Raw genomic sequence first — 21,881 nt, 5'->3', positions numbered from 1 at the left:
TTAAATAAAGGCGATTACAAAGGTATGAAGGCAGAATTGGCTAAAGTGGACTGGGAAAATAGATTAAGGTATGGGATGGTTGATGAGCAGTGGCAGACATTTAAGGAGATATTTCATAACTCAACAAAAATATATCCCAATGAGAAGGAAAGACTAAGAGAAGGGAAAACCATCCGTGGCTAACTAAGGAAGAAAAGGGTGCTATCAAATTGAAAACAATGGCATACAATGTGACCAAGATTAATGGGAGGCCAGAGGATTGGGAAACTTTTTTTTTAAAAAACAGCAAAGGACAACTGAAAAAATGAGAGAGAGAGAAGAAAGTAAACGAGCAAGAAATATAAAAACAGATGGTAAGAGCGTCTACAGGTATATACAAAGGAAGAGAGTGGCTAAAGTAAATGTTGGTCCCTTAGAGGATGAGACTGGGGAATTAATAATGGGGAACAGAGAAATGGCAGAGATTTTCTACAAATATTTTGTATCGGTCTTCACAGGAGAAGACATTAAAAATATCCCAATAGTGGATCATCAAGGGGCTATAGGGAGGGAGGAACTTAAAACAATCACTGTCATTAAAGAAAAAATACTGGGACTAAAGGTCCCATGGACCTGATGGCTTACATCCTAGGGTCTTAAAAGAAGTGGCTGCAGAGATAGTGAGTGCATTGGTTGTAATCTACCAACATTCCCTGGATTCTGGAGAGGTCCCAACGGACTGGCAAACTGCAAATGTAATACCCCTATTTAAAAAAGGAGGGAGACAGAAAGCAGGAAACTATAGATCAGTTAGCCTAACACCTGTCTATGGGAAAATGCTGGAGTCCATTATTAAGGAAGCTGTAGCAGGACATTTGGAAAAGCATAATGTAGTCAAGCAGAGTCAGCATGATTTTATGAAAGGGAAATTATGTTTGACAAATTTTCTGCCGTTCTTTGAGGATGTAACGAACAGGGTGGATAAAGGGGAACCAGCGGATGTGGTGTATTTGGATTTCCAGAAGGCATTCGATAAGGTGCCACATAAAAGGTTACAACACAAAATAAATGCTCACGGGCTTGGGAGTAATATATTAGCATGGATAGAGGATTAGCTAACTAACAGAAAATCGAGAGTCGGGATAAATGGGTCATTTTCCGGTTGGCAAACTGTAACTAATGGGATGCCGCAGGGATCGGTGTTGGGGCCTCAACTATTTACAATCTATATTAATAACTTGGATGAAAGGACCGAGTGTAATGTAGCCAAGTTTGCTGATGATACAAAGATGGGTGGGAAAGCAAATTGTGAGGAAGACACAAAAAATCTGCAAAAGGATATAGACAGGCTAAATGTGTGGGCAAGCATTTGGCAGATGGATTATAATGTGGAAAAATGTGAGGTTATCGATTTTGGCAGGAAAAATAAAAAAGCTAATTATTATTTAACTGGAGAGAGATTACAAAATGTTCCAGTACAGAGGGACCTGGGGGTCCTTGTGCGTGAAATACAAAAAGTTAGCATGCAGGTACAACAAGTAATCAGAAGGCCAGTGGAATGTTGGCCTTTATTGCAAAGGGGATAGAGTATAAAACCAGAGAAGTCCTGCTACAACTGTACAGGGTATTGGTGAGGCCACATCTGGAGTACTGCGTGCAGTTTTGGTCTCCGTATTTAAGGAGGGATATACTTGCAATGGAGGCAGTTCAGAGAAGTCTCATTAGGTTGATTCCTGAGATGAAAGAGTTGACTTATGAAGATAGGTTGAGCAGGTTGGGCCTGTACTCATTGAAGTTTAGAAGAATGAGAGGCGATCTTATTAAAACATATAAAATACTGAGGGAGCTCGACAGGGTAGATGCAGAGAGGCTATTTCCCCTCGTGGGGGAATCTAGAGCTAGGCGGCATAGTTTAAGAATAAGGGGTCGCCCATTTAAAATTGAAATGAGGAATTTCTTCTCAGAGGGTTGTAAATCTTTGGAATTCTCTACCCCAGAGAGCTGTGGAGGCTGGGTCAGTGAATATATTTAAGGTGGAGATAGAGAGATTTTTGAATGATAAGGGAATAAAGGGTTATGGGGATCGGGAATAGAGCTGAGTCCATGATCAGATCAGCCATGATATTATTAAATGGCGGAGCAGGCTCGAGGGGCCAAATGGCCTACTCCTGCTCCTATTTCTTATGTTCTTACTGTCATGTATCTTAATTATTATATATAACTGTATCCTAATATCTTATACATGACTGTAATAAGATATGACCTGTAACCACCAGCATACCTTACCACCAGGGGTGCACTTGCAAGCGACAGGTATATAAGGACAGGTCTCAAGCAAGTGCAGCATTCCAGAGCTGTGAAATAAAGGTGCAGGTCCAGAGTGACCTTGACTTCACTACATGCCTCGTGTGAATCTGTACTGAGGGGACAGGACTTTTCAATGGCGACGGGTTACGGGATTACAGAATCCACAGAATGGCGAACAACGGATCAGATGAAAAGTACAATGCTGGAGACAATTGGGAGGACTTTATAGAAAGGCTCCAGCAAAGCTTTGTAACCAAAAACTGGTTAGGCGATGATAAGGCAGACAAGAGAGGAGCCCATCTCTTGACCAGCTGTGGCTCGAAAACATACGCTTTAATGAAGGATCTGCTGGCACCCGAGAAACCAGCAAGCAAGTTGTTTGAAGAATTGAGCACACTGGTAAGAGACCACCTGAAGCCAGTGAGCAGCCTACACATGGCCAGACACAGGTTCTACAACTACAGACGCTGTGTAGGCCAGAGCATACCCGACTTCGTGGCGGAACTTCGGAGGTTGGCTAGTTTATGTGAGTTCTCTGATGAACTGAGGAAAGAAATGCTGAGAGACTTTTTCATTGACGGAATAGGCCACGCAGGCATATTCCGAAAGCTCATAGAGACCAAGAACCTGACCTTAGAGGCAGCAGCACTGGTTGCACAGACATTCTTGGTAGGGGAAGAAGAAACGAGGTTGATTTACAATGCAGGTACGACAACTAACGAAATATCGGAACAAGAAGTTCACAGCACTAAACAAGCTGCTACCCCCACACACAGACAAAACCGGGAGAACAGGCTCTCCACAGCAGGCAGAAGCCATCAAGGGCCACAGGAACGGCCGTTCACACTTCCTCAACCCACAATGCGAGCAATCAACTACAAACTGAGAGAAGCTCAAGAGAGATCAGCCAGACGCAGCTCATTCTTTGGGAACAAACAAAGCAGTCTGTGCTGGAGGTGTGGGGGAGGGCACTCGTCAAGGGGATGTCGATTTCAGCAGGCTGTTTGCAGAAATTGTGAATATACAGAGCATTTGGCCCGCATGCGCAAAAAACCGGCAGCTCGGCTGGTATACAAATCGGATGGGTCGGAAAGCGGACCAGAAGACGGTGGGGACAGTACCCGGGACACCGATGTACAGTGGGTCAACACGATCAATGGCCGCTGCTCCTACAACAGGATGCCTCCTATAATGATGAGGGTCCTACTCAACGGGATACCTGTCAACATGGAGCTGGATACGGGAGCGAGTCAATCTCTCATGGGCGCTCAACAATTTGAACAACTGTGGCCGCATAAAAGAGACAGACCAAAACTCACAAGGGTCGACACCAAACTAAGGAACTATACCAAAGAAATCGTACCAGTCCTCGGCAACACCATGCTCTCTGTCACACACAAAGGGACAGTGAACCGACTTCCCCTGTGGACTCCCCGGAGACCCCCCAGCACTGCTGGGGAGAAGCTGGCTGGCAAAACTAAACTGGAAATGGGATGATGTCCATGCCATGTCATTAGAGGAACGGACCTCCTGCTCAACAGTTATAAAGCGATTTGAACATCTCTTTCAGCCAGGTGTGGGCACTTTCAAAGGGGCCAAAGTCAAAATCTACATCACAGGATGCTAGACCGGTCCATCACAAGGCCAGAAGCTGTACCCTTTGTGATGAGGGAAAAGATTGAACTTGAACTAGACAGGCTTCTGCGGGAAGGCGTTATATCACCTGTGGAATTTAGCGACTGGGCAAGTCCCATCGTCCCAGTCATGAAGCCTGATGGATCCGTACGAATCTGTGGGGACTACAAATCTACCATAAACAGAGTCTCCCTACAGGACCAGTACCCGCTGCCCAGAGCGGAGGACTTATTTGCCACATTGGCTGGAGGTAAACTTTTCTCAAAACTAGACCTTACATCTGCGTATATGATGCAAGAATTGACCGAGGAATCCAAGCTACTCACCACCATCAACACACATCGAGGCTTTTTCATGGACAATCGATGCCCATTTGGCATCAGGTCGGCAGCTGCCATATTCCAGCGCAACATGGAGAGTCTGCTCAAGTCCATCCCGGGGACGGTTGTATTTCAAGACGACATACTTATCACGGACAGGGACACCGACTCCCATCTCTGTAATTTGGAGGAAGTACTAAAGCGGTTGGATCGGGTAGGCGTACGAGTCAAGAAATCCAAGTGCCTGTTTCTCGCACCTGAAGTTGAATTTTTAGGCAGAAGGATTGCCGCTGATGGAATCCGCCCAACAGAGTCCAAAACAGAAGCAATTCGCCTGGCACCCAGGCCCCGGAATGTCTCAGAACTGCGCGCCTTTCTCGGGCTACTCAATTACTTTGGGAACTTTGTGCAGAACTTAAGCATGCTGCTGGAGCCTCTCCACGTGCTACTCAGGAAGGGGCGCGATTGGTTTTGGGGTGATACCCAGGAACGCGCCTTCAATAAAGCACGCAACCTTCTGTGTTCCAACAGTGTCTTGACTTTCTTTGATCCAGGTAAAAAGCTAGTTCTCACATGCGATGCGTCAGCGTATGAGGTCGAGTGCGTTTTACAACATGTCAATAGTGCGGGCAAATTACAACCCATAGCTTATGCCTCCAGGTCACTTTCGCGGGCGGAGCGCGGGTACGTAATGGTAGAGAAGGAGGCGCTCGCGTGCGGGTATGGTGTCAAAAAGATGTACCAATACCTTTTTGGGGCCAAGTTCGCATTAGAAACTGACCACAAGCCCCTCACGTCCCTCCTATCCGAGAGCAAGGCAATAAACGGCAATGCCTCGGCGCGAATTCAACGGTGGGCACTCATGCTGGCATCCTACGACTATACCATAAGGCACAGACAACTGTGCCGACGCGCTCAGCAGGCTACCCCTGGCGTCCACGGAAGGGTCTGACGAACAGGACTGTGAGGTAGTTATGGAAATCAATGCCTTTGAGTCCACAGGTTCGCCCATGACGGCTCGCCAAATCAGAGCCTGGACGGCCAGCGACCCCACGTTATCCTTCGTAAAAAGATGTGTCCTAACCGGTGACTGGGCAGAGGCTCGCGATGCCTGCCCCGAGGAATTAAAACCCTTTCACAGGCGCATGCATGAGCTATCACTACAAGCAGACTGCCTGATGTGGGGCAGCCGAGTAGTCATGCCTCTGCGAGGCAGAGATGCATTTGTCCAGGAGCTCCACCGCGAGCACCCGGGGATCGTTCTCATGAAGGCCATAGCCAGATCCCACGTCTGGTGGCCAGGTATTGACGCGGACTTGGAGCTCTGCGTCCAAAGGTGCACCATTTGTGCCCAACTCAGCAATGCCCCCAGAAAGGCTCCCCTGAGCCCCTGGCCCTGGCCTACCAAATTGTGGTCGCGGGTGCACGTAGACTATGCGGGCCCATTCATGGGCAAAATGTTCCTCGTAGTTGTAGATGCATTTTCAAAGTGGATCGAATGCACCATTTTAAACTAGAGCACAACCTCTACCACTGCTACCAGTGTGGAGAGCCTCGCAATCATGTTTGCAATGCATAGAATCCCTGACATATTGGTCAGTGATAATGGTGTGTGCTTCACCAGCGCAGAATTCCAAGATTTTATAATTGACCACGGCATAAATCACGTCAAGACGGCACCGTTCAAGCCGGCCTCCAACGGCCAGGCGGAGAGAGCAGTGCAAATCATTAAACAAAGCATGCTTAAAATCCAAAGTCCCACGCTGCAGGGTCGCCTGTCGCGACTGCTGCTAGCATACAGATCTCATCCGCACTCATTGACTGGGATCCCCTCCACGCAACTGTTGATGAAAAGGACTTTAAAAACAAGGCTCTCATTAATCCTCCCAGACATGCACGAAATCGTTGAGGCAAAGCGCCGTAAGCTGACTGAGTACCATGACAGAAATTCGAAGGGGAGATGGAATGAGATAGGGGACAAAGTGTTTGTACTAAACTATGGCAGGGGTCCCAAATGGCTTGCAGGGACAGTAACGGGCAAGGAAGGAAACAGGCTACTGGTAGTACAAATGGACAATGGCAAAACCTGCTGGAGGCATGTAGACCAAGTCAAAAGCAGATTTATCAACAACACTACGGAACCAGAGGCAGACTACAATGTGGAACTCGTACCACACCTGGTGGACAGACAGAGGGAACAACCTGAGGAAAGGGCAATCCCAACAGACAGCCCAGGCGAGTCAACAACAATCACACCAATCGAAACAGACAGCCCAGGCGAGATACCAGCAACCACACCCAAAGAAAAACAGACAACAAGGCAAACAACTGAACCTCAACTCAGACGCTCCATGCGAGAGCGTAGACCACCTGAGAGACTGAACCTATAAAGACAATAAGACCTTGGGGGAGGGTGATGTCATGTATCTTACATTATTATATATAACTGTATCCTAACATGCTATACATGACTGTAATAAGATATGACCTGTAACCACCAGCATACCTTACCACCAGGGATGCACTTGCAAGAGACAGGTATATAAGGGCAGGTCTCAGGCAAGTGCAGCATTCCAGAGCTGTGAAATAAAGGTGCAGGTCCAGAGTGACCTTGACTTCACTACATGCCTCGTGTGATCTGTACTGAGGGGACAGGACTTTACACATACATAACATCAGGCTTATCCTCAACAGCACCAACAACAGCCGAGGACCTACACATGGCAGGTCTGGCAACAGGTTGAGGGCCTACACATAGCAGGACCAGCAACCTCAGGCTATAGGAGCTTTAGTTTTAGTCGACAAAAACAATTAATTAGCTTGTAAATCAGCAATAAAGAGTTGTAATATATATATAGCGCCACCTGAGGACTCCTGTGGCACTGCAGCCAGTGCTGTTTATAATAAAGGGAACTGGTTACCTGACTCTGGTGAGTTCCGGTATGTTCTGCCATCTTAAGGCTGTGTGTGTTTGTGTGAGTTACTGAAAATATAACAATGGCGACGAAGATGGATTTATTGGGAAAAAAACGCTGACATTTTGTTGGTGGAGGATTCAGCCAACCAACAGAGACTTTGGGAGCTTCTCTGTTTTAATTAACAGCTACAAATCCAAGGCAAATTACAAGCACACTTGTTTGAACTGCCAGAGTCCAGATGGCTGCGCCCATGAGAATAATAGGGTATTTGGGGGAGTTTTAACGTGACCGTGAAAGTTTCAGAGCATATGTGGAGCGACTGGAAATGTTTTTCACCGCAAATAATATCATCGAAGTCCCCAATGATGAACACCATAATCGGGTGGTGTTGGAACGACAAAGGGCTATTTTTTTAACTGAAGCAGGGCCCCGAGGTGTATGAAACCTTGAAAATTTTGCTTGTGCCTGTCAAGCCAAAGAACACAACTCTTAAGCAGATTCAGCACTACAGCTCCGAGCCCCCGGAAATTGCTGAAAGTTATCGTTTCGGAATACGAGATCAGTTAACCGAGGAGGAGAGTTTGGGGGGGAGGGGGAGGAGAAGAGTTTGAGGGTGAGGAGGAGGAGGAGAGTTTGGGGGGGGGAGAAGGAGGAGGAGGAGAGTTTGGGAGGGAGGAGGAGGAGGAGAGTTTGGCGGGGGGGAGAATTTGGGGGGGAGAAGGAGAGATTTGCGGGGGTGGGGAGGAGGAGAGTTTGGGGGGGTGGGAGAGAGGAGGAGAGTTTTGGGGGAGGGGAGGAGGAGAGATTTGGGGGAGGGGAGGAGGAGAGATTTGGGGGGGGTAGGAGGAGAGTTTTGGGGGGGGGGAGGAGAGTTTTGGTGTCTTTCCCGGGGAGTCTTTAAAGATAAGATAGGATTTACTTCTTTTTTTAAATTGTATTTTAATTGTTTGAGCTTTTCCTTTCAATGTTTGGTGCTTGGTTGTTGAGGTCCTCTCCAGTTCCCTTCCCTCCCCTATCCCTGCCCTAATGTCTGCCGAATGTGCGCTGCTTTTTCTTCACTGCCCGCGAGGTTTTTCAGAGCTGGCCACATACGCTGACCTAAGTCGATTTGGAGTACGTTTTTGCTGGCCAAAGTGGCATAAATGGCCAAAACTGGCGTAAGTGTCTGGGAACGCCCCCTTTTGAAAAAAAAATTACCTTTAAAAAAAAATCGTACCTAACTGACTTACTCTGGAGCAAATTTTGGGGGGGAAATGGCATTTTCTAACTGACGCCAGAAAAAACAACTTACTCCAAAAAAATTGATGCAAGTCATGGCCAATGTTGGGCCCATTATTTCTAACATAGATCTATGTAATTGGGCTACACCCATTGTTATTGTACCTAAGTCCGATTGTAAGGTGAGATTGAGTGGTGATTATAAAGTAACCGTAAACCAGGTTCTGGAGGGTAATGTCCCCAATACATTGCTGAATATAGAAGATTTGTTCACAACACTGACAGGTGGTCAGATCTTCTCAAAACTGGATCTTACGAATGCCTACTTAAGCTTGAACTAGATGAGGAGTCCAAGTCATGTTTGACTATAAATAGTCATCTAGGCCTATATCAATTTAATAGGCTACCATTTGTAGTGTCTTCTGCCCCTGCCATATTCCAGGGTGTGATGAACCAGATTTTGCAAGGTATTGAAGGGGTAGTATGTTATTTAGATGACATACTAATTTCAGCACCAAATAAGCAAATTAATAATAACATAATAACATATTGAATGAAGTCCTCAAACTTCAGAAGCACAGAGTATGAGTGACTGCTCGCAAGTGTGAGTTATTTCAAAACTCAGTGGAGTACTTAGGGTAAAGAGTAGACAAAGATGGTTTACATCCGACCAAGGGAAAGCTGGATGCAATCAGAACTGCACCACTCCCAGGAATGTCACTGAACTTCGATCATTTTGGGTTTTTTGAACTATTATGGGAAGTTCCTACCAAATTTGGCTACAGTATTACATCCACTGAATGAACTATTGAAAAAACAGGTTGATTGTATGCGATACAGCATTCAAGGAGTGTAAACGCAAATTGGTTGAGAGCACCATGTTAGTTCACTATGACATAACTAAGAAGATTAAGCTAGCATGTGATGCCTCTCCATATGGAGTTGGGGCAGTGATCTCTCATGTATTACATAATGGGGAGGAGAGACCAATTGCTTTTGCTTCACGCACTCTCAGTGCCAGTGAGCGTAAATATGCGCAAATCGAAAAGGAAGCTTTGGCATTAATTTTTGGGCTCAAGAAGTTTCACAAATACTTGTATGGTCGTAAGTTCACCATCGTTACAGACCATAAGCCACTGACAGCAATCCTCCATCCAAAGTCCCCAGTTCCAACATTAGCTGCATCCCGAATGCAGAGATGGGTTTTGATTTTGTCAGCATATACATATGATATTGAGTATAGACAATCAGCTAATCACACTAATGCTGGTACAATGTCTAGATTGCCTTCCCCATCACAAGTTACACCCGATAGGGAAGAAGTGTTTTATTTTTCATATATTGATGAACTGCCAGTCACAGCTGAAGAGATTGGTAGAGCAACCAAACGTGACCCAGTGATGTCAAAGGTGTATGAGTATATTGCAAATGGTTGGCCAAACCAGGTAACAGACAAAGATTTTCATCCATTCTTCATTCGTAGAAATGAATTATCAGTCGATAAAGATTGTATCATGTGGGGTGCAAGAGTGGTTACACCAAATAAATTCAGGTCCAAATTATTAGGAGACCTCCATGACCAGCACCTGGGAATGTGCTTGACCAAGAGTTTTGCACGCAGTTATTTATGGCGGCCAGGTCTTGATAAAAATATAGAGTACATCATCAGTCAGTGTATGATATGTCAATCAGTAAGCAAGCAACCACCATCAGTACTAGTACAGCCATGGAAATGGCCTCCCAGGGTGTGGCAAAGGCTACATATTGATTTTGCTGAGCTAGAAGGACAACAATTGTTCATTGTGATTGATAGCCATTCGAAATGGGTTGAGGTGTTTCCAATGTGGAAAATAACAAGTAAAACATTAGGCATTTTACGAAGATTATTTTCTTCATTTGACCTCCCAGAAGAAATTATTTCTGATAATGAACCACAATTTCATTCAGATGAATTTGCATAGCTCACGAGCAAAAATGGTGTGAAACATACCACCATACCGCCCTGCCTCGAATGGTGCAACAGAGCGCACTGTACAACTTGTAAACCGTGCCCTCATCAAACAGATGTTGGATCCAAATCCAAAGAAACGACAGTTGTCATTGGACCACAAATTGGCTAATTTTCTAATTACGTGTCGTAATACTCCTCACACAACGACTGGTAGAACACCAGCAGAGTTGTTTCTCAAACGACAGCCTCGGTTCATTGTTAAAACCAAATTTGGCACAGTCCGTAGAAGAAACACAATTAAGACAGAAAAAGAATCATGATAGAGGTAGAGTAATAGAGAGAAGTGTGATTTTTTTTTAAATACTCAATTTCTCCCCTACTTTGCTAAAAGTCCAGGCACTTTCCAGCAGGGGGTCAACCAGATAGTGATGAGCAGCAGGAAATCTAATCAATTTTGGATCAGTAGCCTAGTGATATGGCCCTGGTCAAGCAACCCAGAGGTCATGAGTTCAAATCCCAGCATGGCCTGTTGGGAAAGTGAATTCAGTGAGTTTGGGTTAGCACCAGAAGATGACCGTGTTAAACACCCAACTGGTTCACTAATGCCACCCTGGTCCGGCTACACGTGACTCCAGACCCTGCTGAGGGCTTTTAATGCATCCAGGGTAGGAACTATTGCCTTGCCAGTGCCGTCCACATCCCCAGGGACAAGAAAAGGCAGTGCCACACCACCTCTCAGTTGGTACTGAACTTTCCAGACACAGAAGCTTCTAGATTCAATTTTTGGTCTGTGCTGAATTAGCAGGGCAGGGTCCGGGGAGAGGTGGAAGACATTTCTCCTCTCCAACTGCAGCAAAATTATAAACGGACCTGTTACACAAGGCCCTTCGGCCCATCTTCCTTCATCCATTGGCATTCAATTGGTACATAAATGATTCCAGAGTTTCTGCCCCCATCATTCCACCTGGGAACCGGCTCTGTCTTGATCGCTCATGTCTGAAGAAGAACTTCCTGATATCAGTCCGAAATTTGCTTTAACTGGTTTGAACCCGTGACCCTTTGCCCTACTCTCAGTAATATTCCGGATTTATCTTGCCTCATCCACCTCGGTAAGATCACTTGCCCGTATGATTTCCCAGGTGGAACACACAGACTTGGTTGCGATGCTACCTTCGTGGTGGAATAGCCCATGGTGGAACACTCAGTGCCTGGGCTCACAGACAAGGAACGGTCATTTCTCCCAATGAAACCAATGGTTGCAGGCCTGGCTAATATCACCCCCCAACTCAGCACCGTTATTATCTTCATTCAGTCCCAACTCAGCACTTACTGAATCTTTATGTTTCCAATTGTTGTTCTTCCAAAATTTTGAGGCTCGCGATCTATAGATTTAAAAAAAAAGAGGGACTTTTTACAGCATTCCAGCACATCTCAAACATATACAGTCAATTGCACTGAGGCGCAGTCACTAGTGTGTGCACCAATCAGCACCCGCAATATCCCACACGCGGCAGACAAACGAAATGGCCAGATCATGTATTTTGGTTGAGGAAGAATGTTAAAGGCAGAAAGAACTTGCATTTCTATGGCGCCTTTCGTAACCTCAGGACCTCCCAAAGCGCTTTACAGTCAATCAAGTACTTTTCAAAGTGCCGTAATGTCGGAGATACGGCAGACAATTTGCAAACAGCAAGATCCCACAACCAAATTGAGATAATGGCCAGATAATCTGTTTTAAGTGATGTTGATTGAGAGATAAATATTGGCCAGGACACCGGGGAGAACTCTCCTGCTCTTCTTCAAAATAGTGTCGTGGGATCTTTTACGTCCACCTGAGAGGGCACATGGGACCTGGGATTAACGTCTCACCTGTAAGAGGGCACCTCCGACAGTGCAACACTCCCTCAGCACTGCACTGGAGTATCTGCCTTGGTCAGGAGCTCCAGTTCCTGAGTGGGGGTTTGAACCCACGACCTTCTGACACAAGAGGCAAGTGTTCTACGAGCTGAGCCAAGCTGGTATTGATGAGGGGGTTAACTTATGAGGATAGGTTGAGTAGGTTGGGCTTATACACATTGGAGTTCAGAAGAATGAGAGGTGACCTTATCGAAACATATGATAATGAGGGGACTCAACATGGTGGATGCAGAGAGGATGTTTCCACTGATAGGGGAAACTAAAACTAGGGGACATAGTGTTAGAATAAGGGGCCGCCCATTTAAAACAGATGAGAAATTTCTTCTCACTGAAAGTTGTAAATCTGTGGAATTCTCTGCCCGAGAGCTGTGGAGGCTGGGTCATTGAATACATTTAAGGTGGAGATGGACAGATTTTTGAGCGATAGGGAGTAAAGGGTTATGGGGAGCGGGCAGGGAAGTGGAGCTGAGTCCATGATCAGATCAGCCATGATCTTATTAATGGCGGAGCAGGCTCGAGGGGCCAAATAGCCAAGTACCAGGACTTCCCTGCTTTTATACTCTATCCCATTTGCAATAAAGACCAACATTCTATTTCCCTTCCTAATTACTTGCTGTACCTGCATACTCACTTTTTGTGTTTCATGCACAAGAACCCCCAGGACCCTCTGTACTGCAGCATTTTGCAATTTTTCTCCATTTAAATTATAATTTGCTTTTCTATTATTTCTGCCAAAGTGGATAACCTCACATTTCCCACATTATACTCCATCTGCCAAATTTTTGCCCACTAACATAGCCTGTCTATATCCCTTTGCAGATGTTTTGTGTCCTCCTCACAATTTCCTTTTCCATCCATCTTTGTATCATCAGCAAACTTGTCTACATTACACTCGGTCCCTTCATCCAAGTCATTAATATAGATTGTAAATAGTTGAAGCCCCAGCACCGATCCCTGCGGCACCCCACTAGTTACTGTTTGCCAACCGGAAAATGACCCATTTATCGATGGAGTGGTGGGTAGCCAATGTAACCCCACTTTTTAAAAAAGGAGGGAGAGAGAAAACAGGGAATTATAGACCGGTCAGCCTGACCTCAGTAGTGGGTAAAATGATGGAATCAATTATTAAGGATGTCATAGCAGCGCATTTGGAAAATGGTGACATGATAGGTCCAAGTCAGCATGGATTTGTGAAAGGTCTTGCTTGACAAATCTTCTGGAATTTTTTGAGGATGTTTCCAATAGAATGGACAAGGGAGAACCAGTTGATGTGGTGTATTTGGACTTTCAGAAGGCTTTCGACAAGATCCCACACAAGAGATTAATGTGCAAAGTTAAAGCACATGGGATTGGGGGTAGTGTGCTGACATGGATTGAGAACTGGTTGTCAGACAGGAAGCAAAGAGTAGGAGTAAATGGGTACTTTTCAGAATGGCAGGCAGTGACTAGTGGGGTACCGCAAGGTTCTGTGCTGGGGCCCCAGCTGTTTACATTGTACATTAATGATTTAGACGAGGAGATTAAATGTATTATCTCCAAATTTGATGATGACACTAAGTTGGGTGGCAGTGTGAGCTGCGAGGAGGATGCTATGAGGCTGCAGAGTGACTTGGATAGGTTAGGTGAGTGGGCAAATGCATGGCAGATGAAGTATAATGTGGATAAATGTGAGGTTATCCACTTTGGTGGTAAAAACAGAGAGACAGACTATTATCTGAATGGTGACAGATTAGGGAAAGGGGAGGTGCAACGAGACCTGGGTGTCATGGTACATCAGTCATTGAAGGTTGGCATACAGATACAGCAGGCGGTTAAGAAAGCAAATTGCATGTTGGCCTTCATAGCGAGGGGATTTGAGTACAGGGGCAGGGAGGTGTTACTACAGTTATATAGGGCCTTGGTGAGGCCACACCTGGAGTATTGAGTACAGTTTTGGTCTCCTAACTTGAGGAAGGACATTCTTGCTATTGAGGGAGTGCAGCGAAGGTTCACCAGACTGATTCCCGGGATGGCGGGACTGACATATCAAGAAAGACTGGATCAACTGGGCTTGTATTCACTGGAGTTCAGAAGAATGAGAGGGGATCTCATAGAAACGTTTAAAATTCTGATGGGTTTAGACAGGTTAGATGCAGGAAGAATGTTCCCAATGTTGGGGAAGTCCAGAACCAGGGGTCACAGTCTAAGGATAAGGGGTGAGCCATTTAGGACCGAGATGAGGAGAAACTTCTTCACCCAGAGAGTGGTGAACCTGTGGAATTCTCTACCACAGAAAGTTGTTGAGGCCAATTCACTAAATATATTCAAAAAGGAGTGAGATGTAGCCCTTACTACTTGGGGGATCAAGGAGTATGGCGAGAAAGCAGGAATGGGGTACTGAAGTTGCATGTTCAGCCATGAACTCATTGAATGGCGGTGCAGGCTCGAGGGGCCAAATGGCCTACTCCTGCACCTATTTTCTATGTTTCTATTCCGAATCTCTGTTTTCTGTTAGTTAGCCAATCCTCTATCCATGCTAATATATTACCCCCAACCTCATGACCTTTTATGTGGCACCTTATCGAATGCCTTCTGGAAATCCAAATACACCACATCCACTGGTTCCCCCTTATCCACCCTGCTCATTACATCCTCAAATAACACCAGCAAATTTGTCAACTATGATTTCCCTTTCATAAATCCATGCTGACACTGCTTGATTGAATCATGCTTTTCCAAATGTCCTGCTACTGCTGCTTTAATAATGGACTCCAGCAGTTTCCCAACGACAGATGTCAGGCTAACTGGTCTATCGTTTCCTGCTTTTGTCTGCCTTCTTTTTTAAATAGGGGCGTTACATTTGCAGTTTTCCAATCCACTGGGACCCGTACCGAATCCAGGGAATTTTGGTAGATTACAATAAATGCATCCACTATCTCTGCAGCCACTTTTAAGACTCTAGGATGTAATCCATCAGGTTCAGGGGACTTGTCCGCCTTTAATCCCATTATTTTACCAACGTCTTTAGTGATAGTGATTGTATAAAGGTCATCCCTCCCTATAGCCCTTGATTATCCACTATTGCGATGTTTTTAGTGTCTTCTATCATGAAGACCGATACAAAATATTTGTTCAACGTCTCTGCCATTTCCCTGTTCTCCATTATTAATTCCCCAGTCTCATCCTCTAGGGGACCAACATTTACTTTAGCCACTCTTTTCCTTTTTATGTACCTGTAGAAACTCTTACCATCTGTTTTTATATTTCATGCTAGTTTACTTTCAGAATCTATCTTCCCTCTCTATTATTTTTTTTAGTCGTTCTTTGCTGGCTTTTAAAGTTTCCCAATCCTCTGGCCTCCCACTAGTCTTGACCACTTTGTATGCCATTGTTTTCAGTTTGATAAGATCCCTTATTTCCTTAGTTAGCCATGAATGGTTATCCCTTCTCTTGCAGTCTTTCCCTCTCATTGGGATATATTTTTGACGTGAGTTATGAAATATCTCCTTAAATGGCTGCCACTGCTCATCAACTGTCCAAAGTCCACTTTAATCTATTTTCCCAGTCCACTTTAGTCAACTCTGCCTTCATACCTTGCTGAGCCGTATGGTCCTGCGTTCGATCCGTCATTGCTGAGTTTGCTGGTCTCGGCTGGGTTGACATTGAGGAGAACTTGGGGCATTGGAATTGGCCTCAACGGCTGTGGGTCAGGGAATGGATTCGGTTGGGTTTACACAAATACACAAATAAACAGCCTGGGCTCTTGTCCCTGATCACTATGCACATTGACTCCAACAAGACAGTTCACGTACCTGGGTGTTAGCCGAGGCTGTGAGGCCCTCCACAGTGCAAGAGCCAACTAGGGTCCAGAGTCTACTCTCCCGCGTGGAGAACGGACGCTACGAGGGATGGGGAATGGTGGAAGGGGGATAAACCTGAAGGCAGCTGACACCTGTAGAGGGGGACAGCAGAAGTGTCTGGGATAGAGTTCCAAAGTGTGTACAGCACAGAAACAGGCCATTCGGCCCAACAGGTCTATGCTGGTGTCCATGCTCCACACGAGCCCCTGCCCCCCCCCCCCCCCCCCATCAGCATATTCTTCTATTCCCTTCTCCCTCATGTGCTTACTGGCTTCCCCTTAAATGCATCCATACTATTCACCTCAACCAGTCCCTGTGGCAGCGAGTTCCACATTCTCACCACACTCTGGATAAAGAAGCTTCTCCTGAATTCCCTATTGGAATAATTAGTGACTGTCTTATATTTATGGGCCCAAGTTCTGGACTCCCACTCAACCCCCAACACAAGTGAAAACATCTTCTCTACGTCTACCTTATCAAACCCTTTCAGAATCTTGAAGAGCTCGATCAGGTCACCTCCTACGGTGTCTCTCTCTGAGAGAAAAGAGACCCGGCCTGTTCGGTTCATAAAAGCAATGAGCAGGGAGAAGAGAATTTGAAGATTAATTTCTACGTACTCAGCAAACTTCCAGACAGGTTGACGGGTAGAATGATGCCCACAGACATGACACTCATTGCGACCAGGAGCAGGATGATGTGGCGTTGGAACGACAGATAGTGCATGGCATCATCTCCGCAGTGTTCCCGCATCTCACTGTCCCTGCAGTGAGCACATAACACAATGTGTGAGAGAGCAGTGTGGGAAAGGGCAGCAAGACTTGTGTTTCCGGGGGCCCCAGTACCTGCCGTGCCAGCCTTGGTTCAGCAGTAGCATGCTCTTCCCCGGTTGTTGCTCGGGAAAGCCCTCTACCCACGATCCAGGGGCACCCAGCTCCAGCCTCCTCGGGACTCTCCCCCACCCCCCCCCAGCACCATCCACACCCCACCCCTCCACGTCCACACCCCCAACCCTCCCCTCACCATCCGCCCCTCTCACTGCTCCCCCCCTCCCCAACACCATCCACACCCCCAACCCTCCCCTCACCATCCGCCTCCCTCACCGCTCCCCACTCCCCAGCACCATCCACACCCCACCCCTCCACATCCCCAACCCTCCCCTCACCATCCGCCCCTCTCACCCCTCCCCAGCACCATCCACACCCCACCCCTCCACGTCCACACCCCCAACTCTCCACGTCCACACCCCCAACCCTCCCCTCACCATCCGCCCCTCCCCAGCACCATCCACACCCCACCCCTCACCATCAGCACCCCCACCCCTCACCATTAACGTCCACATCCCCACCCCTTCCCTCACCGCTCCCCACTCCCCAGCACCATCTGTACCCCCACCCCTCCCCATCAGCACCCCCACCCCCTGTCCCCACCTGTCACCCCATACTCAGCAATGTTCTACTCCTGCCCTTTCTCTACCCTTCTCCCCGCCTTCAAAAGCCTCTTCAAAGCCAAGCCCTCCAACCATGACACTGGTCATAGCTTTCACCACCACTCAGTTACTTGATTTATTCTTCCTTCTCAGGATGTGGGCATCGCTGGCAAGGCCGGCATTTATTGCCCGTCCCTAGTTTCCGAGAAGAGGGTGGTGAGCCGCCTTCTTGAGCAGCTAACTGGGCCACGTCACAGGGCAGTTCAGTGTTGGTGTGGGGACTGGAGTCACATATAGGCCAGATCGGGTAAGGACGGCAGGTTTCCTTCCCTTAAGTTACTTTAGTGAACCAGTTGGGTCTTTAACGACAATCTGACATCTTCATGGTCACTTTACTGAACCCAGTCTTTTATTAAAACTGAATTCAAATTCTGAAGCTGCGATGGTGAGATTTGAACTCACGTTCTACTGAATTACTGGTCCAGTAACGTACCCACTACACTACCAGACCCATACTGTCTGTATATGCCTCCAGTCCCCACACCAACACTGAACTGCCCTCTGACGTAAGCTGTTCAAGAAGGCGGCCCACCGCCATCTTATCAGGGGAAACTAGGGACGGGAAATAAATGCCGGCCTTGCCAGCGATTCCCACATCCCGAGAATGAAGAATAAATCAAGTAACTGAGTGGTGGTGGAAGTTATGACCAGTGTCATGGTTGGAGGACTTGGTTTTGAGGAGGCTTTTGAAGGCGGGGAGAAGGGTAGGAGTAGAATATTGCTGAGTGTGTGAAGCCCTTGATGTTGCATGAAGCGTCATGTTGCACCATGTCACAACCCATCTCTGTGCTCAGATGGCTTCACTCAAACTGGACAGGCATCCTGGAGAAAAACAACATCATCATCATAGGTGGTCACTCGAAAGAGGATGACTTGCTTCCACACTAAAAGGGATGAGTTCAGAGATGTTTCAATGAAGGACCCGATATTCCAGTCCTGAACTCCAGAGGTGGAAGATGCCTGTGTGTGGATTTTGTTTAACGTGTGGTGACCGTTGCACATCAGCCACCACACGGGCTTGACAGAGCTAGGTCTTTATCCAGTAGCAAAGGTTAACCAGGACGACTGGAGACCTGCTCTGCTGCACGGATCTAGCACACATATCGCAGTGTGGGCTGGTCCGTGCTGGCCCTTGGGCCCCGCACCCTCATTTGCCGCACCTCCGCCACAAACATTTGCTGCACCCTTCAAAAGACTACACAAATCCTAGCTCCCCTAACTCTTCTCAAATTACCGCTCTGTATCTTTTGCATTTGTGAAGCACTTTACGCTGTTTTACTACAATAAAGGCGTTTATATAAATGTAAGTTGCTGTTCAAATCGTCCTGCCACTTTTATCAATGTTTACACATCATGGGTGACAACTGCTGAGCCAGAGGGAGAAGGGGACTTACAATGGGCCCCATAGTCCCTTCCGCTAGCCCATTACAACTATTTTAAAGTTGAACCATAGATCAAGTGCCCCCTGATTAAAATTTGGTTGCCGGGGGCGATGATACACTCCAGTCCCTCCGGCGCCCACCTCTCGCGGAAGGCCGCGAGCGTACCGGTGGACACCGCGTGCTCCAGCTCCAGGGACACCCTGGCTCGGATGTAACCGCGGAAGAGAGGCAGGCAGTCAGGCTGAACAACCCCCTCGAACGCCTGCTGCCTGGACTGCTAGGCCATTACATCCTCAGTGGTAATGGCAGGTCACCCTCCCTCTCCCCACTGACAGATCTCCATTTCTCCCACCTCGGAATGTTAGCCATTCCCAACTCTATACCCTCCGAAGCGGAGAAGAATGAGAGATCATCTCATTGAAAGATGTACAATACTGAGAGGGATTAACAGGGTAGATGCTGAGAGGCTGTTTCCTCTGGCAGGAAAATCTAGAATTAGGGGTCATAGTCTCAGAATAAGGAGTCAGCCATTTAAAACTGAGATGAGGAGAAATTTCTTCACTCAGAGGGTGGTGAATCTTTGTAATTTTCTGCCCAAAGGGCTGTGGATACTCAGTTGTTGACTATATTCAATGGAGATAGATAGATTTTTGAGGACTAAGGAAATCAAGGGATATGGGAATCGAGTGGGAAAGTGGAGTTGAGGTAGAAGATAAGCCATGATCTTATTGAATGGCGGAGCAGGCTCATAGAATCATAGAAGTTTACAGCACGGAAGGAGGCCATTTCAGCCCATCATGTCCAGGCCGGCCAACAGGAGGCTATCCAGCCTAATCCCACTTTCCAGCTCTAGGTCCGTAATCCTGTGGGTTACAGCATTTCAAATGCACATCCAAGTACTTTTTAAAGTGTGGTGAGGGTTTCTGCCTCTACCACCCTTTCAGGCAATGAGTTCCAGAACCCACCACCCTCTGGGTGAAGAAATTTCCCCTCAAATCCCCTCTGAACCTTCTACCAATTACTTTAAATTTATGGCCCCTGGTTGTTGACCCCTCTGCTAAGGGAAATAGGCCCTTTCTATCCACTATATCTGGGCCCCTCATAATTTTATACACCTCGGTGAGGTCTCCCCTCAGCCTCCTCTGTTCCAAGGAAAACAAACCCAGCCTAGCCAATCTTTCCTCATAGCTAAGATTCTCCACTCCCGGCAACATCCTCGTAAATCTCCTCTGTACCCTCTCCAGTGCGATCACGACCTTCCTGTAATGTGGTGAGCAGAACTGCACGCAGTACTCCAGCTGTGGACTAACCAGTGTTTTATACAGTTCAAGCATAACCCCCCCCCCCCCCCCCCCCCGCTCTTGTATTCTATGCCTCAGCTAATAAAGGCAAGCATTCCATATGCCTTCTTAACCACCTTATCTACCTGGCCTGCTACCTTCAGGGATCTGTGGACCTGCACTCCAAGGTCCCTTTGTTCCTCTACACTTCTCAATATCCTACCATTTAATGTGCATTCTCTTTCCAAGTTAGCCCTCCCCAAATGCATCACCTCACACTTCTCTGGATTAAATTCCATTTGCCACTGTTCTGTCCACCTGACCAGTTGATTGATACCTTCCTGCAGTCTGCTGCTTCCTTCTTCATTATCAACCACACAGCCGATTTTAGTATCACATGCAAACTTCATAATCATACCCCTTATATTCAAGTCTAGATCAGGGGCCAAATGGCCTACTCCTGCTCCTATTTTTTATGTTTTTAACCCCTTCATCAATCGCTTGACTTCACACGGGCTTCGGAACAGCTGAAGTACTTTCCACACTTTGGTTTAGCTCAATTGACTCCATCTCACACACAACTCCGCCCGCCCCCTCCACCGTCCAATTCTCTGAGGTGGGGCTTCTCAGCTGGCTATGGTTTTCAAATCACACACCCCCTCCCCACCCCTGGCACCTCGCCTGATTGATCATTCCTCGACAACGGACGTTTGTGGTGTGTGAGTGAGTGTGAGTGTGTCGGCGTGCTATTCTACCATAGAGGGCAACACCTCACCCTCTCCTACTCAACCCCCCCCAGCCCCGTCAACACATCCAACATACGAGCAGGGAAAGAAAGAGATGGGCTTCATTCCAGAGTGGACAGGAAGGTCATAGGTCACTCACTTCATAGTGAAGACGTTCAAAATCCACGAGCAAAATCCCTGCAAATCAAAACAGAATGGTTCAGCATCCATAACCCTAGATTCCGTCACCTGCGGCCACAGCGGGTGCGAGGATTGACACAGCAGAGCAACAGGCCCTGCCTGGCCCTCAGTCAGTAAATGTACCCCCCACCACCCCCATGTGTGGTAATGTCATAGTGAGCAGTATGGGCCTAGGACTAAATAGGTGTCAGCTGTGGCTCAGTGGGTAGCCTCGGAGTCAGAAGGTTGTGTGTTCAAAGCCCCACTTCAGATCCCCAAGCACATAATCCAGCCGGCACTCCCAGCGCAGTACTGAGGAAGTGCTGCACGGTCAGAGGTGCCATTAAACCAGGTAGATAAAAGATCCTGCGGCATTATTTTGAAGAAGAGCAGAGGAGTTCTCCCCGCTGTCCTGGCCAATATTTATCCCTCAATCAAGAGATAAATATAGGAGCTTGCTGTGCATAAATTGGCTGCCGCATTTCCCACATTACAACAGTGACCACACTTCAAAAAATACTTCATTAGCTGTGAAGCATTTTGGGACATTGTGAATGGCGCTATAGAAATGCAAGTGTTTCTTGCTTCTTTGGCCAGTGTTGTTAGCAGAGTGTGACAACCTGACTTAGGGGAAGGCGAGTCCCGCTCCTGATCTGGCTAGAACCTCATGGCTGAACAACCTGCCTACAATGGGCTACTGGGTAAGGTTCCCAAAGGAACTGTGCTCTCAGCAGGAGTCAGCGT

At 47.0% G+C, this 21,881-nt stretch overlaps 1 protein-coding gene across 1 annotated transcript in view; it reads right to left on the bottom strand.

Annotated features, from left to right (window-relative positions):
• LOC139266942 (CSC1-like protein 2) overlaps positions 1–21,881 on the bottom strand; it is an 83,081-nt gene that overhangs the window by 48,082 nt on the left and 13,118 nt on the right. The window contains exons 5-7 of the mRNA XM_070884579.1: positions 21,118–21,155; positions 16,702–16,844; positions 11,659–11,710 (exon numbers count right to left, since the gene is read on the bottom strand). Coding sequence (XP_070740680.1) covers positions 11,659–11,710; positions 16,702–16,844; positions 21,118–21,155 — 233 coding nt within the window. The remainder of the gene's footprint in view (positions 1–11,658; positions 11,711–16,701; positions 16,845–21,117; positions 21,156–21,881) is intronic.

Source organism: Pristiophorus japonicus, chromosome 7, assembly GCF_044704955.1.
Source record: "Pristiophorus japonicus isolate sPriJap1 chromosome 7, sPriJap1.hap1, whole genome shotgun sequence".
Taxonomy (NCBI): Eukaryota; Metazoa; Chordata; class Chondrichthyes; family Pristiophoridae; genus Pristiophorus; species Pristiophorus japonicus.
This window is presented reverse-complemented; position numbering and strand designations above follow the sequence as displayed.